At 57.9% G+C, this 17,414-nt stretch overlaps 2 protein-coding genes across 4 annotated transcripts in view; both read left to right on the forward strand.

Moving 5' to 3' along the window:
- Positions 1–966: 966 nt before the first annotated feature.
- Positions 967–6,123, forward strand: LOC109282523 (rho guanine nucleotide exchange factor 18-like). The gene is made up of 10 exons (XM_059719910.1): positions 967–982; positions 1,552–1,694; positions 1,778–2,241; positions 3,228–3,429; positions 3,995–4,109; positions 4,341–4,398; positions 4,649–4,693; positions 4,913–4,987; positions 5,404–5,509; positions 5,797–6,123. Exons 1-10 carry the CDS (start codon positions 967–969, stop codon positions 6,121–6,123), a joined length of 1,551 nt encoding a protein of 516 aa, XP_059575893.1.
- A 1,590-nt stretch (positions 6,124–7,713) lies between these two features.
- The window catches only part of LOC102564944 (rho guanine nucleotide exchange factor 18), a 38,994-nt gene continuing 29,293 nt past the window's right edge, over positions 7,714–17,414 (forward strand). The window contains exons 1-3 of one of the 3 annotated variants that reach the window (XM_059719634.1): positions 7,804–7,820; positions 14,440–14,507; positions 16,063–16,126. Coding sequence is in view for 1 of the 3 variants with exons in the window: in XM_059719633.1 (XP_059575616.1) it covers positions 14,486–14,507 (22 nt within the window). In the remaining 2 variants the exon portion in view is untranslated. Of the gene's footprint in view, positions 7,821–13,106; positions 13,211–14,439; positions 14,508–16,062; positions 16,127–17,414 lie in introns of those variants that run through there. The other 2 variants (XM_014603475.3, XM_059719633.1) reach the window with 2 other exon arrangements.

A 17,414-nucleotide genomic window follows, 5' to 3' on the forward strand; every position in this document is an offset into this window, starting at 1 on the left:
CCACACGGGTCTGGGCAAGCAGCGCTGCCTGTGCCCGGTCGCAGGGGCCTTGCTGCCCTGGGGTGGCCCGGCCATGCGCCCCCGGAGCCGAGCCCCTGCTTTGAAGGGTGCTCGGAGGCAAGAGGCCTCCTTTCTCCTCCCTTGTTGGAAGCAGAACTTGCCCCCCCTCCCTTCACCTGCTCAGCACCCATCTCCGCCCCAGGGCCAGGCGCGGGCCTGCCCCGGCCCCTTTCCTGCCCCGAGTCTGTCTCAATGACTCTTATCAGCTGCTTCGTCCTGACGGCCGCGCTTCCTGCAGCCGGCTCGGGGCAGGCACATGATGCAGCCCGGGGCGAGGCTGCCTCTGCTCCTGCTGCCGCCTGCTGAGCACGGGGCAGGCCAGGGCAACCCCATGACTGGAAATGAAACCCTCCAACACTTTTAGGGGATGCTCATGGGGGAAGCCTCTCACTAATAGTGAAACTCGGCTCGGACGTCCTGGCTGTGTGGGACTTCTGCAAAAATGTTTGGGTTTTTTCCCACATGACTCAACTGAAACGCCTGGGAAAAGGGTAAAAATAACTCGTGGGTGTTGGAGAGCAGATGCCCGTGGGTCAGGAGCCGCAGGTAGTCTGCAAAAGCTGTACCGAGTTCTCGAGGGCCAGGAAGGAAAGGTCCCAGCCACCAAGGAGCCGGCGCGCCGCTCTCCTCTGGGTTTCCTGTGGTCGGCCCTACACCATCTTCCACCGCGGGCTGTGGACGGTGGGTCCGAGTTGCAACGCTCCCCGGAGGCTTTCTCTGCTCCCAGCTTGGCGTCCTCCACGCATCTCCCCTGCAAGCCACCCGCTCCCTCGCGGCCCCCCGGGGCGGAGCTGGCCCCGACACCGCTGGGCTTCCCCCTCCCAGGGTACGGTCAGAGACGTCTTGGGCCACGGCTCCTGCTTGCCACCCGGCTAGTTGCATCGGAAGGGCTTTGCTCGGCCGACGATGCGCTGCAACGCAGGTCGTGTCTGGGCCTTGGCCTGCGTCTCGTCACGCTGCGCCCGCCGCGCTCAGAGGGCCGTGGCTTCCCAGTCGGCTGGTGGCAGGAGGCGGCCGTGCCCCGTGCAGGCGGGGTCCTGCCCACGGCGCCATGGACAGGGAGCTGGCAGGGGATCGTGGGGTCTGTGTGACGAGGGCTGTGTTCCTGCTTGTTCTGCGTCGCGGCTGCCGGGGGCTGGAGCCGGCCTCAGGCTGCCCCACGACGGGGCTGTGCATCCCTTGGGCCTCGTGCAGAGCCCTGGGCATTGCGCCCCATCCGGCTCCTGGCCCTTGTCCAGGAAACGTGCTGCTGCGTGGCGTGGCGTGGCCTGGGCCAGAAGCCCACGCTGTCTGTGCAGGGGGCAGCTCGGCCCTGGCCCTGGCACTGCCCCACTGCAGGAGGCGAGGGGGCTGGGCGCGTGCTGAGCACCGGGTGCTGCAGCTGACTGCGCATGGGCGCGTGGCCCGTTGCTCCGTGGCAGTGGTGGTTTCCCACCTGCCGTGTGACTTGACTCCTCTCTGCTTCTCTCCGTCTGTCTCCCTCCCTTGCAGGGTCCGAGTGCAAGCCGTGCTCGCAGGAGTTTGCTGCTGGCAGTGTCCCCACCTCGAGCTACAGCACCCCGGACTCCCTCTCCCCGGCTCTGATTGCTGAGGATGAGGACGACACCTTCTTCCCCGGCCTGGCCGAAGAAAAGGCAAGTGTGAGCGTGGCCCGTGCCTGGCCCGGCTGCGCCCCGCACGGCCCACCCAGCACCGCTAACTGTGGCTCCCTTGGCAGGAGGACTCGTCTTCCCTGGAGCTGGGTGCTGCGCCGGGCGACGTGCACAGCAGCGCCGAGGACCTGCTCTCCATAGACTCTGCGCTCCACGGCACCGAGTATTACCGAGACCTGGGCTTCCCCGCGCCGCTGGAGGCTGGTGCAGCGCTGGGACCGGCCGCGTCCGGCTTCCCTGCAGCAGAACAGAGGCCTGGGGCCCCGGCAGCAATGTCCCAGGATCCCACGTGCCCTGCCCGTGTCCCCTGCTCCATGGCTTACCAGGAGGTCGGATGCCACTTCTTGAACAGCGACTGCCACTGCTCCTGTGCTGCTGGCGCTGCCGGGGCCGGGAGCGTGGCGGTGCCCGGGGCAGGCCTGGAGCTGCAGGAGGATGAAGAATCCTTCCCCACCCTCGTGAGGTCCATGTCCACCTCGCGGCGGCACAGCTGGGAGAGCCCCTTGTCCCCCACGGAGAGCAGGCGCAGGTACGCGGGGGGCAGTCATCCCCTCGTCGGCCTCTGCCAGCGGGGCCTGAGCCCCACTGCCCGCGTGCCTAGCGAGACGCGAGCCCTCGCGGAAGGGCTGGGGCTGGGCAGGACATGGCCCCTGCGGGATGGCTGGGGCTGGGCACTGAGGCCTTTGCCCACCTGCAACTCAGCGCCAGCCCGTCGGCGCGACCCCTTTCCCAGAGCCCAGAGCGAGCAGGGTCCCTGCCAGGAGCCCCTTCCCGGGGGGCAGGAGAGCCTCGGGCCCCAGCTCCTGCGGGCACTGGGCAGCTCCTCTCCCTTGCCAGCCTGCCCTGTGCCCCGTGGCAGGGGGGAGACGGTAATCGGCTGAGCCCGGCCAAGGGGCATCCCTGGCCCAGTGCCACCTGTGACGCCTGCCTCCGGCTCCCGAGGCCTCCGGCTCCCGTGGCGCGTGCTCGGTGACGGATGCATCGATCTGGCGGGGAACCGGCCTCGGCTATTTTTATCCCCCACCTTATAAGGTGTCTTGCAGTTTTCTGGGGCCGAGATCTGGGCTGCTCTTTATCAAGGCCAGAGTTCAGCCCTGCAGCCCCTTGCTCCACGCACCGTGGCCTATGCTGTGACAGCCCGCGGGGCCTTGCTCAGTCCCCTCACAGGGTGCTTTGCACACGTGGGTGCAGGGCCTAGGGGAGATGCTGTGCTGCCCCTGTGCATTGCACGCTGGAACCTGTGCCCGGCTGGCAGGAGTCGCGTGGTGCAATTTGGGGAGGGCGGCTTTCCGCCGGGCTCCGCTCATCACCGCGCCTCAGCCACCTGTGTCCTGACAGGCCCAGGTGCTGGGAGCACGGCCTTCCTCCGGAGCCGCGGGGCAGGGGCATTCCTGGGACGTGCCCAAGAGCCGGCGCCTCTTGCTCCATCTCCTCTCCACTGCCGTGGCCCCCTTTGCCTCTGGGGCACCGGGACTCGTGCTCCCGGGTCCGACACTGTTCTGCTCCCTGCACCAGGTTCAGCCTGGACACCGCGGAGATGGGCAGCGACCCGGAGCAGGATGAGGACGAGAGGAGCCTGCCCTGCTCACTTCCCTGCACGGCCCTGGAGCTGCCAGCCACGCGTGGCAGGCTGGAGGCCGGGAGCAGGGCTGCGATGGAAGTGGAGATGAAGCCCTTGTGCCTGGATCTGCCTGTGGGCCTGGGGTACCAGGACGCGGTGAGTGGGCACGACGCTGCAGGCAGGGGCGGGACAGGGAGATGCTGGGCCGTGCAGGCATGGTCCCTGCCAGCGCCGCTCCCAGGCCCCTGGGCCACCTGCACCAATCCTCGGCAGCTGCCTCGAGCGAACAGCTCTGATCCTGGGCCCCGCAGGCGCAATGGGCTCCCTTCCTTGGCAGCACGTGCATCTGGAGCGAGACGGGCTGATCCCGGTCCCCTGGGTGCAGAAGAGCCGCGTGCCGGAGGTCCCCGAGGGTCAGCTGGGAGCAGGCCAGCCCCATGCCAGGCCCTGCGCACCTCCCGGCACCTTGGCGGCAATGGCCCCGCAGCCCTGCTGCCCCGCAGTGCAGGCCTGGGGAAGGGAGGCTTTGCGCAGCTCCTGTCACAGCCCTGGTTAAACCAGAGCAGCGCAGGAAAGCTGCCTGGGCCGGGGCTTGTTTCCGGCGTAACCTGGCCTCGAGGGCCCGGCTCCGGCCCCTCCACCGGGTGTGCCAGTTGGCCGCAGGACTCTCCTGCTGCCCGCGTGTGCTGGAGACATGGCCGATCCGTTCCTTTCTGCTCAGGAGTGTGGCAGCAACCGGAAGAGACTGAGGTCCAAGTCCATCCCTTCGACCTGCGAGGGGGTCCCCCCCCCACGACTGTCCCGGGACCTGGAGGCCTTGCTCCCGGCTGCAGAAGGTTGGTAAACGCCCAATGCCGTGTAGGGCCATTGTCCAGGAGTAACGGGGAGCCCACTGAAGGGATCCCGTAGCCCCCTTCTCTCTTCAGCCCCACCTTCCCTGGGCAGCCGCCTCGGGGCTCTGGCAGCAATGCCAATCCCCCGGCAGCTCAGCCTGGAGCCAGCTGCGTGCAGCGCCGCGTTGCCCGATGACGTGCCCGTGGCCCCACTGCCCATGTTCTCTGTCCTAGGCATCCAACCTCCCGTGCTGGAGACGATGGAGGAGGACCACGTGTCCCCGGACCGTGTGTAAGTGTCAGCAGCCCAGGCCTGGGGAGGGGGCGGTTGTTCTGCAGAGCTGCCGGGGGCTAGCTGCAGCCTGGACCCAAGGGAGTAGGAGGCGGCAGCGCTGTGCACCAGGATGGCACGTGCTGTGTCCTGTGCACCCAGGGACCTGCCAGCCTGGGCAGGGGCAGAGGCAGAGGCAGGCCCAGGGCTGGGCTGGGCTGGGCTGGGCATGGCTGGCGGGGAGTCTCTCTGACCCCTCTCCCCCCGGCAGGCTGATCGTCCAGCAAGTGCTCCAGGAGCAGAAGCAGTACCATGGGTGAGTGGGCGGCTGGGGCAGGACCCGGGCTGGGCCGCAGCAGCTTGCCCCGCCGCTCGCAGAGCCTCTGGGGCTCCAGGGACGCTGCCCTGCAGCGACCGCGGGCCCCGAGAGCCCAGGGGCAGCGCGCCGGGCTGCAGTGCAGCACAGCCATGCTCTCCCACACAGTCCGCTCCGCGCGGCTTCAGCCCAGCGCCTTGTCCTGTTCCCCCTGCACAGGGCCAAGCAGTGGGCCCCCGAGGGCAGCGACGAGCCGCAGCAGAACCTCACCTGGTTCGAGTTCCTGTCGAACGAGTAAGTGAGCCTCAGCCGAGCTGGGTGGCATTTGTGGCCCCCCAGCAGCCTGTGCCAGGGCCCGGGGCCCCGTTCCCTGCTCCTGCCCCTCCTGTGACCTGCCCACTGCCATGCGTGCAACAGCGGTTCCTGCGGCCCAGGCAGGACCGGCCCGCTCTGCGGGGCTGCGCTGGCCCGCCAGGGAAGTTTCCAGCCGAGTTGGTGACACAGGGGGGTCGTCCTCCTCGCAGATGCACCCAGGGTTGTTGGTTGGGTCGGCACCTGAACCCGGAGCTCGTGGGAGCCCAGCTCCTTCCCCCGGGGCAGGGGATTTGGGAAACAGCCTGGCAGGGCCACAGCGGTGCCACGAAGCCAGCTCTGTCCTGGCCCGTGCTTACCCCCTCCTGGCCTGAGACACGCTTCTTGGCTCGTGGCAGGAACGAGGACAGCGGGAAGAGCGATAAGGTGGAGAAAGGCACCACGGTGATGCGACGGCTGAGTTCCCTGCGGAGCCGCGTCACGGGATCCTGGCAGAAGGATAAGGTGAGGGAGCCGGGCTGCCCCGTCCCGGGGAGGATGTGGGTGCCCGCAGCCCCGGGCAGCTCCCCAGGCTGCTGCTGGCTGCGGGGCGGCCTCTGCTTGGGACAGACCCCTCGGAGGCCAGGCCCCTGCGCGGAGGGGCACGGGCTGGCACCCGGGGCCCCGGCCCCATCAGTGGGTCTGGGCCAGCCCTGGGGACGCGCACGCAGCAGGGCCGCCTGCCCAGGGGCGCGGGGGGCCACGGCACGGTCCTGCGGCTCGGTGCCAAGAGCCTGCTCCCTGCTCCCCAGGGTAAGAACAAAGAGCAGCAGCAGAGGGAGAAGGAGAAGGAGAAGGAGAAGGAGGAGAAGGAGAAGGAGAAGGAGCTGCAGGGCACATGGAAGGTCAATGGGCACCAGCTGGTGCTGGGGGTTTTCTCGAGCAGCACCAGCTGCTCCCTGTGCGCCAAGCCCTTGGGCAACAAAACCGGTCTGCAGTGCCGCCGTGAGTACGGCTGCCCCCCCCCGCCCCCCAACAACCGCCTGGCTCCCCCCCACCTGCTAACCGTCTCACCTGGCCTGGCTGCCCCCTCTGACCTCACCTGGCCTGGCTCCCCCCCCCCCAACCACCTCACCTGACCTGGCTGCCCCCCCAACCTCCTAACCACCTCACCTGGCCTAGCTCCCCCCCCACCTGCTCATGATGTCACCTCACCTGGCCTGGCCCCCCCCCCACCTGCTAACCGCCTCACCTGGCCTAGCTGCCCCCTCCGACCTCACCTGGCCTGGCTCTTCCCCCTCCCCGCTAACCACCTCACCTGGCCTAGCTCCCCCCCCACCTGCCCATGACGTCACCTCACCTGGCCTGGCCCCCCCCCACCTGCTAACCGCCTCACCTAGCCTAGCTCCCCCCCCACCTGCCCATGACGTCACCTCACCTGGCCTGGCCCCCCCCCACCTGCTAACCGCCTCACCTGGCCTAGCTCCCCCCCCACCTGCCCATGACGTCACCTCACCTGGCCTGGCCCCCCCCCACCTGCTAACCGCCTCACCTGGCCTAGCTCCCCCCCCACCTGCCCATGACGTCACCTCACCTGGCCTGGCCCCCCCCCCACCTGCCAACCGCCTCACCTGGCCTAGCTCCCCCCCACCTGCTCATGACATCACCTCACCTGGCCTGGCCCCCCCCCACCTGCTAACTGCCTCACCTGGCCTGGCTGCCCCCTCCGACCTCACCTGGCCTGGCTCTTCCCCCCCCCCCCCCCCCCCGGCTAACCACCTCACCTGGCCTGGCCCCCCCCCCACCTGCCAACCGCCTCACCTGGCCTAGCTCCCCCCCACCTGCTCATGACATCACCTCACCTGGCCTGGCCCCCCCCCACCTGCTAACTGCCTCACCTGGCCTGGCTGCCCCCTCCGACCTCACCTGGCCTGGCTCTTCCCCCCCCCCCCCCCCCCGGCTAACCACCTCACCTGGCCTGGCTCCCCCCCCACCTGCTCATGACGTCACCTCACCTGACCTGGCTGCCCCCCCAACCTCCTAACCACCTCACCTGGCCTAGCTCCCCCCCCACCTGCCCATGACGTCACCTCACCTGGCCTGGCCCCCCCCCACCTGCTAACCGCCTCACCTGGCCTGGCTGCCCCCTCTTCGACCTCACCTGGCCTGGCTCTTCCCCCCCCTCCCCCGCTAACCACCTCACCTGGCCTGGCTGCCCCCTCCTTCGACCTCACCTGGCCTAGCTCCCCCCCCACCTGCTCATGACGTCACCTCACCTGGCCTGGCCCCCCCCCACCTGCTAACCGCCTCACCTGGCCTGGCTGCCCCCTCCTTCGACCTCACCTGGCCTAACTCCCCCCCCAGCTGCTCATGACGTCACCTCACCTGGCCTGGCTCCCCCCCACCTGCTAACCGCCTCACCTGGCCTGGCTTCCCCCCCGCACCTGCTCATGACGTCACCTCACCTGGCCTGGCTGCCCCCCCACCTGCTCATGACGTCACCTCACCTGGCCCCCGCCCCCTCCCGACGACGGCACCTTTGCTGCCCCCCCAGCGCGCTGCACGGCCCGCGCTTGCTGCCCCCGGCGCGCTTGCCCCGCAGGCAGCAGGGACACGGGCGGGTGCTTGGCACGGCACGGCACGGCACGGCGGGGCGGGGCGGTACCCGGAGCGCAGCAGCCCAACCCCCCCGGGGCCCGTGTCCGGCGGGGCGCAACACGCGCGACTGCCGCCCGGGGGCGGGGCCGGGGCCGGGGCCGGGCAGCCCTCGCCGCGCCTGCGCCGTGACCCCTCATCGTTTCCGGGGTGAGCCCGGCCCGCGGCCTCCGGCACGGCGGTAAGAGGCGTCCCCGGCAACCCCCCGCGCGGCGCTCCCTGCCCGCGCGGGGTCGTGTCCGGCCCGGGCGGGGCGGGGCGGGGCGGGGCGGGGCGCCTCCCCCCCGGGCCTGTTGGCGGGGCCGTGCGGGCCCCGAGGGTTGGTGGGGTCGCGGCCTGGCGGGCGGGTTTGGGCCGTGGTGCGCACGGGTGAGCGGGCCGGGCCGGGCCGGGCCGGGCGAGGCGAGGGTCGCTCTGCGCCAGGTGCGAGACCAGGCCGCGCTCTCGTCTCGTGTCGTGTCGTGTCGTGTCGCATCAGACGTGTGGGACCCTCGTGCGACGACGGCGGAGCTGCTCCTTCTCTTCGTGGGCTGGCTCCACGCCGTGTCCGCGGCGCTTTGACGACCGCAGCTCGAGGTGGCGCGGCACAGCGCGGCGGGCACCGGTCTCTACTTTGGCGCGGGGCGCGCTTCCCGTCGCAGCCGTTGGCGAGGGAGCCGGCCTCCCCTCGCCCGCGCTCAGGCACCTTGCCCACCGCCGGGCGGTCGTGCCTGCAGCCCGGGCCTCCCTCCGCTCCTCCGCGCGGCGGTTGTGCGGGGGCCTCGGGGCCTGGCAGCGACGCTGCCGTCACGGGTGCGAGCCCCGTGGTGACGTGGCCGCCCGGTGCGGGGCTGGGGCCGGGCACAGGTGACTCGCCGTGCCTGGCTTGGGCCCCGCGTGCGCGAGGAGCAGGCGCCGGCCGCTCGGACAGCGCTAGGGCTGCGCTGAACGACTGGGATCCGTGCCCTGGGCCTGCCGCAGCTTCCGGTCCGAGTGAAACAGTCGTCCTGCCGCGTGAGGGGTCTCGCGGAGACGCCCCTGCCTGGGGAGCTGTCGGCGGAGGCTCCCCGCGCCGCGGGCCGCCCGGGAGCCGCGGATGCTTCGGCGAGGCGGTGGTGAGATTGCACCGACGTCGGGTGACTTAGTTTCCGCGCGTGAGCGGCAGGGCTAGTGACTGTGTCTGAGGCTCGTGTCATCTGGGCGCGAGCTCTTTCTTCTCATCATTTTTGCTGTGAACGAAGAAGGCGTCTGTAGCAGACTCGAGTTGTAGGACACGTTTTCTAGAGGCATGTAGATCATGCTACAGAAATGTTGACTCGCTTAATATCAAAGCTGCTTAACGTAGAGCTAGTCTTTGTTTTTATCACATGTTGTATAGTTCATCGAAAGAAAAGTGAGTTTCATTCCTCTGTATTTCTGGGCTTGTGGGGATATGCCACCAAATCAAAATAATTCAACTAATCCTGCACGTGTAAATTCGTCGTTAGCTGAGCAGTGTTCCCGAGGTGGATTCCTGCGAGAGAAGTGACCTGTATTTCGTACGGGCAGAGAAGAGGGACAGCGTTTTCTCTCTCAAGAGACCGAGTGTGTCTCATGGCAGAGAAATCATTAGTGTCAGAAGGCAAATATTTAGTCCAGAGTTTGTTGCTGTTGGACCAGGTGCGTTAAGCAGTCAGCATGTCCTGAAACTCGAGGTAGTATGCAAAGTCTCTCTACCGCTGGAAGCAGAGGGAGGAGTTGCCAAACTTGGGCCGAGTTCTGCTTCAAGGATGCTTTTAATCTTTGTATCCTAACTAAAAATGCCCCAAGTCTAAAGTTGTCAGTTAGGATTTAAACTGATCGCAGCAAGCCTGGACGTGGGTCCCGGTGGACCGCCCGAGCGGTGACTGTCCTGCACAGCGTGCTGGGCTCCGGGGTCAGGTGTGTGCAGGCATCCGGTGCTGATGGATGCTGCTGCAGGAGACTTTCGCAGCGTCTGACGTACGGCCCTGGCGCAGTATCTGATTTACGGGTTCTGTGCTTTGTCAGACGTTGAATCATCGTAACCTGGCAAGTTTTGCTTGGGCTGCCTGATGTTTTGGCCAACAAATGCTCTGAAATGATCACGTGCAAGTGTTGACTGCTAACTTTTGGTACCTGCCAGACCTGAGCGTTTATGCTTCTCCTTTCCTCCCCTCCTTTTCTACCTTTGTCTTCCTAATTTCTAACTCTTTACTTTTTCATAGACTGCCTCTTTTCTGCCTTGGAGAACTCCAGTACAGTAGTCTCCCATACTTGCTTTGGCTACCCCCGCCCCTCCTCTTCTTCCCTTCTCTACCTTTTTGTTTTCCCACTTCCCACCTATTTCCATTCTCACTGACCTCCTGGCACTTTCCGCTTCTCTCGCTCCTTGGAGAGCTCAGATCAGCAGAGACTCCCGCTGCCTGAAGAAGGGGGATTGTGCCCGAGAGCTTCCAAAGAACTGGTTTCCAATTACGCAGTTGATCTAATGAGGAGATATCACCTCTACCCAAAGAACCTTCCAACTTGTGGGAAGGTACTTAATTTAAGTGTGGAAAAATCGTATACTCCACCACATAAAACTTCCTGTCGTTAATAGGAGTCTCGATAGATTACTGTGGACGAGCTGGTCTGGGGAGGAGCAGCACTGTCCTTAGCAGACCCGGCCGTGTTCCTTCTCGTCCAGAGGCTGGCAGTGTCGGCACTAAATGAATGGTTCCCGGTCGTCTTAGACTCAAGGCACCCCTCGGAAAATGTCCGCTCTTAGCTTGTAGTCGTTTCCTGACTACAGAAAAATAACAGAGCAGGTTTTCTGTTGCAAAGAGCTGGGAAAGACTGCAGTAGGTCGGCGTGCTTTTAACACACTGGTTGCTGATGTGAAGTCTCTGGATTTATCCTGACAGTCATGTGTCGGTGCTTGCACACCTAGCTGTGGTAATCCTGTGTGGCATCCTCTAAAGGATCCTATGGCACTCTGGTTGAGAAGCGCTGCACCAAATGTGTTTGGGGGCAAGAAACCCCCAAAAAGGCAGATGGGGTGGGAGCGTGATAATGCTCTTCATGAAGGTTTCAGCTTAATCTCTAACATGGATTGCTTTAAACCCAGGAAAGGTAAATTTAAACTTCCTTTCCATAACTCACTGCAAGCATTAACTGTTGTATCCGAATATTATTGTTCAAACAGATCTCCAGTTCCAATTTGAATATTGCCAGATTTCTATCTGCAGTAAAGTCTTAGGCAATCGGTTACAGTCTAATTCTTCGTTGTGTGGAAAAAAAAACTGATTAAAAAATATCACCGTTTCCATGTTATTGGCTATCCCCTAATTGTGTTCTGAGATGTGGGAAAAGAAACTCCCGTCTGTCTTCTCTAGAACAGCCATTGTTTTATATTCTTTTATCACGGCCCTTATGTGTCTCCTTTCCGAGGTAGTAATCTATCCTTTTCATCTGAGTGTTCTTAATAATTCTTACTGTGCTTTGCTGAGCTCCTCTGATTTTTCTTTTCAGAAAGATGTCCTGAAAGAAAGAGAATGTTAAAGGATTTTGTGTCTAGAAACAGGAAATCAAATTTACCAACGTATTATCTTGCCCTTATCTGCAGTAGCAGATAACAGCCTGCTCGTAGCAGATAATAAGTATGTCATAAGTTACACACATATAAATGAAGCATTTTTTTAAAAGATCTGTATAAAAGCTTCATATCATAACCCTTTTCCTGCACTGGCTGGGCAGGAATAATCACAAGCAAAAATCACTGAAGGACACTCTTGGCTTGTGATGGAGCAAGCTAAACAGAGAGAGTTAAAACTAGTTTCAGAGGGGATGCCTCCTCCCCTTTATCCCCTGGTCAGTTGTTGGGGCTTTTACCATTGCATTCTCCTGTTTTCTAGCATTTTCCCTCTCCTGCTGTATGATGTCTGTCATCAAGAAAGGGAGCGGACTCTGCACACTGTACAGTCAAATATATGGTGTAAACAGACTGGAAAATAATCTTGGGTGTTACCTGTAGTCAGAGCAGGTGGACAGTTTCCATACCAAGTGTATTTTGAAGTTGATATCCCTTTTTAAAGTTGGCATAAGAAGTACATGGGTATTGAAAATGGGCCACACCTTGTAAATCTTCGTGGGAAAAGAACTACTGAACCGACCCGCTAAGGCGAAGACAGATTTTACTGTGGAGTGATACAGGTGCCCAGCCGGATCCGGGTTGATCAGGAATGGCTGGCTGTATTGTAATTCTTTCTCTTCAGGTTTGCCTTCTCTGCTCTCAGTCTGAAGACTTACATTTCTACGGTTTGTTTGGGATTTCTAAAATATATTTGCAGCCATTTCCTGCGACAGTGGCCGTGTGCCCGGGCTCTCTCAGCTCCTAGTAAGTGGACTCCCGGGTGCCTGTACCAGTGTTTGGAGGAGTGCAGGAAGTCCAGGCGCTGTTTTCACAGAAACCTGGCTTTCCCAGGTGATGCAATTCATGTGCATTGGTGACTTCGCACCGGTGACCTTTTGTCAGTGAAATCCTGGACTTTGCTTCGAGTCGGTGTGGCCTAGTGACAGTGGTGTGATAGCCCGGCTCCTTACCTTCTTAAACGGAAGGGAACTGCTGGACTGGGGAAAGGTGCCGCGGCGATAACCACGGGCATCGATCCTTCTTGTGCGGGCGTCAATCCTCTTCTCGCCCAGTGCTGCCTGGGGGGCGGGCGCCCGGCCGCGTAGGGGCTCCCGGGGGGGGCAGTTTCCATGGCCCGTTCGATCTGGCTGATGCTCTTTCTGTTTCTGATTTCTGCTTTACGTTGATTTAATTCTCCTGTTTCCTCCTCTGAATCACGGGCATTTTAGCTGTTAGCCACTTCATCATCTTCATCCAGTCATCCACAGCAAGCATCGAGAAGTCTTCTGAGCCTTCTGGTTGTTTCTTCGGTTTGGTGCCTTCCTGTTTGCAGAGTTACCAGTTTATGTAGCAACAACAGATTTTCCTTTGCTTTCAGTCTAGAAAGGAAAGATTGTTGAATGCTTATTCTCCAGCCGCAGAATCGGGTGGCTTCCAGCTTTTGTAGCGTTTTTAGTGCTACTGCCAGAGTGAAGACTTTTGCAGAGATGTCAGATGAGCTACTGTGGCTATGTGCAAAGATAGTTTTGAATGTAAAGATGCAGTAATACATGACGGGCGCTGCAGGGGCTGAGTTGTGCTCTTCCTCTTGCTGTGCCTCTAAGCACCTTTCTTTCCCTGTTGTCGGACTTGTAACGATTTCCCCTGCGGGGCCTGATTCTGCAGCTCCTGCATGTTTCTCTAGTCGCCCCGTCATAGAAGCACGTTACTTGTGTTGTGTAAAGGAGAACGTCCTACCCAGCACCAGCAGCACTTCGACCGGGTCGCCCCGGCTCCTACTGACCTTGGCACTGTTACAGGGATGGTGGTTCTGCTTGGATGATCACGTCTTAAACAGTTTTCCTCACTACATTAGGCACAAACAGGCTTTTCTCTGCAGCCAGAGTGTAAATCTCCCTGTTCTGCCTGCCCTCCCTTTTACCCAGCACGCTTCGTGCCCGCTGGAAGGAGCTGCGTGGCTGTCTCGCCTCTCAGGTCTGCAGGTAAAGGAAGTGTCTTCTTTTACAGAGAGCAAGGGGCTGCTGGAGAAAACTCTCGTGTTGGTCCTGTCCTGCCCCCTCTCCCAGCTGTAACTTTTCGGTGGGAGAAGGAGATTGGATTTAATTCGGATCACAGTGCCTTTTGCAGTGTAAATGTTGTAGCATCTGGATAGTTGACTGCTGAGAATTTGAAGGGTTTTTGTTGCTATTTCAGTTACTTTATTGATCAGTTCCTCTTCATCCTCTACATATGTAAAAGGACAAAACCAGGGTGTCCATTGTACATGGGGGATTGTACTTGCTCCAGGATCTGTTTGCTGCATTGTCTGAATTGTATAACCTGCTTGTTTGTTTGTCCAGAAAATCACAGTTTGGGATCTGAAGACTTGTTTGATTTCCATTTCTATTCGAATATTAGTGACTATGAGCTCTTCACGTGAAGTACCAAGGGCTTTTTTGACAAATGGCATACTACCAGGAAGTAATTGAGTTAATTCCATTTATTACACGCAAGATTTACTGACGGTTGGATTCTGGTTTGTGCGTGTGTTGCTCTGCTCTGTCGCTAGCAAGTGGTGTTTTCTTTTGGTTCCAGTAAGGCTTGACAGAACGGCTTTAAATATAAAGATTATACTTTAATTTTGGTCAGGGTTGTTGCGATTCGCAGTGCAGCCTGGAATCCTGTTTTAACTTGAAGGCTAATTAAGCAGAGGAGGTCAAGGAATAGACCTGGTTAAGCATGAAATGGTTCATATCCTACAAATACATGTACCCCCCCCCAATTACCACACTTGCAGTACTCGAGGTATTAATATCATAGCATACTGGAGTAGTTAGTGCCACTTCATGTACCATAGAGAAATATTTCCTATTTCTGCCGAAGTCCGTGTAACTGAAGAATACTGCTGTGCCCCTGGTTACAGCAAGAATCTGTTATATCCTCCTAGTGCCCTAGGTTTGCGGCTGCAAGCCAGAGACGTACAGCAGGTGCTCTGGTTATGGTGCCGTTTCTCTAGCAGAGGGTCTTCTCTCTGTGAGTTCTTTACAATGGCCCTGTATGCTCATTCTTCAAGGTATATTTTGGTGTGACATCAAGTGGAATGTGCAGAATTAGTCCTCCCATTGCAGTACTTGGATTTATTCCTATCCTTTCCGAATCCGAAGTCTGTCGCTTCTTTCTCTCTGCTGAGGTGGGAACAGAAAGAATAATTTAAATGTTTTTTACATTTCAGATTGTGCCGTGAATGTCCACAAGAACTGCAAGAACCTGCTGCCTGAATGCAGCACCGCCAGGCCCAAGGTAAGGTTTCCAGTTTCCTTGCGCGTACAAGACAGAATAGCAGCACTTGTCCACTGCGCTGCGTTCAGTTGAGCTCTCCTGACGCACATTGTCTGAAGTCTGGCCTTACGTGTCCAAAGCACAGACTGGTTAGTGCTGGTCTCTTTTAGTAGCCCCTGCCACACAAGGGATGACCTACCGGAGGCCACCCCACGTGTGTCAGACCTGGATGTGGGCCCAGGAACGCCTGCCTCAAGCCTGGTGCTTGTTCCTGGAACATGAGGGCGGTTTCTCTGCTCCCCACCTTTAGGGAGAAAAGGGCACAGTCTTAATTTTTGATACCCCCAGTTTTCATGCTGCTGTGTAGATAATTGGCAGCATAATAGTCTTGTTCCACCCTTGAGAAGATCATTTGATAGGGAAGAAGCTCGAACAGAATAGCTGCATGCAACTTTAGTCTGAGCAATGCAGGAATAATGGTTTCATGTTCTGAACTCTGTTTTTTGAATCTCTCCAAACTATGGCTCACAAGGTGTCTAGCCAAGCTGTTTATTTCTGCTTCTCTCTCTCTGCAGCGTGACAGGGTGTACGGTCACAAGTCAGCACAGCCAGCTATGCACATGTCTCTTTTGTAATCCTGCTTAGTGTTTCCTGCTAAGACCCGCGTGCAGATTTTTTGCTGTCGGGCTGCGCGATGACTTTGGAGGCTGCTAGCAGAAATAAGGAGAGGGCTGAGGGAGGGAGGTAGACACATCTCCTCATTTAAAGGGTGGAAGAGGTTATGTTCAGCTCACTGTGATTTTAAATGCAACTGTCCTGAGGGCAAAACTGTTCTTGCTTTCACACATCTAAGCTTTTTAAAGTCATTATGTGATTTGTTTTCAAACACACATACTGAATTGTTCCTGCCCTCTGGGCCACAGAGATCTTGCATTTCCAGTCAGAACTTTTTAAGATTTAACCGTGCTGCCACAGCCCATCCCCAAGAAGGGAGAGGGGAGGCTGAAGATGAAACGATGAAAGGGGCAGAAGGCAAAATAATGAAATGCAGTGAGATCCGTCTAATAACCATGCTACGGAAGTGATCACTTGTTTATTCTTCCTGCTTTGTAGAGACCTTGACTCACTCAACTCTAACCTTTGGATATTGTCATGTCATAAGAATGAGGCCTTGCCTACATACAGAAGTTGCAAGGTCTGATTAAAGGTGCAATTTTAAATGGATTTACAGTAACCGGTGCAAACTTCTGTGTAGATGCTACAAATAAGGGTGTTCACACAGGGATTTGTAACTCAATCAATTTAACTCAATTTAATTAAACTGTCCAACTTTATTATGCTGGTAGGGTGATAGTTTTGCTTGTGCTTTGCTAAGTATTCCTGGCATTTATTCATAATTTTTAAGTCTACCTACTTCCCTTCTCAAGTGTGAAACTATATGCACAAAACTTGGTTCTGTAGTTTATGCACTGTACTCAAGACTTCAAGGTATTGACAGTGATTCAGCTTGGAGTGGTGCTTTGATCTCTGTCCATAAAGACAACTTTAAGAATAAAAGTTGCTTTTTCTCCTGTAGCAGAAGGATTGGCAATACAGACCTTCTGGATCTCCACAGAGTTCACCGCAGTACCTTTCCCCAGGTTTGTACTAAAGAATGATTTCTGTGCTCAAAGCTTGTCTCTTCAATTGTATGCTTTTTTTTTTAATATGTTTTTAAAACAATACAAGCTGTTTTCTTGAAGGTTGAAAACAGTCTCTTTTAATAAGATAGCTTCATTTTTCCCCGTTAGGAATTGGTTAGAGGCTCTTAGCAGTCCCCTGTGCGTTTTTATCTTTTTATTCTTCTTTATACTTGCTTGCTGTGTAACCTCAAAATATCACAGTGAACAGAGATCAATAAAGCTGGTTTCTCATTGATTGTCTCTTCTCTGTCTTCTTGAAAAGACTAGAACTGTGAACTGAAAACTTTGTTTTACATCAGATTTTAATAATTGTCTATTTAAAACTTGTCTGCAACTGGGACTTACTAGAAATCTCTGTGCCGAGCAGGCATTGCAGTCTGAAAGCTGAAGCTTTGTTGAAATAAATATGGAAAAGAGAGCCGGCAGAAATATGAAAAAGGAACAGTTATTTTTGAAGTCTAGGCTTTGAAGTTGCTTTCTACTGCTGCCATACCATTCTTGCTTGCAGGCACCATTAGCACAGACACGTAATTTGTCTTTTCTGCATGGGAGCTGTGTGAGGCTGTTGGATCGTTGCAGAGGCGCACATTCACCCTTTCAGAGCTAGCTCTCATCCACCTCCTGGTAGGACTGTGCACCTTTGCTCCTAATAGTGTTCCTAGAATTGGGACGCAGGGCTAATTGCAAAGGTCAGTTAGCTGTTTTAAGCCACGGGTTTGGAACTGAGCTGGCTTGTTCACAACATGGGGCGCCTGTACGTGTGCTCCGGTGGGAGGGGGTGCGTTTTGAGTGGCTCTCGGCAGACGCTCTGATTAAACGCCTGCAGCTGCTTGTGTATTCAGTGTCCCGCATTTCAGAATGGTGGCAGGGGTGCTTTTTTGAGAATAAAGAGAATAATTTTTAGAATAACAGAGATGATTGGTCTTGTCACCAAGAATGTCTTTGTCTTTTTATGCAAAGGCTTGGAGACGAGAATAGGAATCAAGAAAGAATAGTGAAAATAGGAAAAGTTTAGCTCTAGGTCTTCTCGTTGGAACAGCTGTGTGGTACATAGTCTCGTCTGGTGTAATGGGCTAACAGCAATCAATATTTACTCAGCGGTGTGCAGACGCTGCTAATTGAACTCAGAAAATGGCTTTTTCGTTAGTGCAGATTCTGCTAGGCAGACTGTTCTTACTTTTCACAGAGTCAAAAGCAGAACGATCAGGAAGCTGTAGGAACAACTAATGCCGTGGGCAGCATTTCA

The sequence above is a fragment of the Alligator mississippiensis genome, chromosome 16 (genome assembly GCF_030867095.1).
Source record: "Alligator mississippiensis isolate rAllMis1 chromosome 16, rAllMis1, whole genome shotgun sequence".
In the NCBI taxonomy this organism is placed as follows: domain Eukaryota; kingdom Metazoa; phylum Chordata; order Crocodylia; family Alligatoridae; genus Alligator; species Alligator mississippiensis.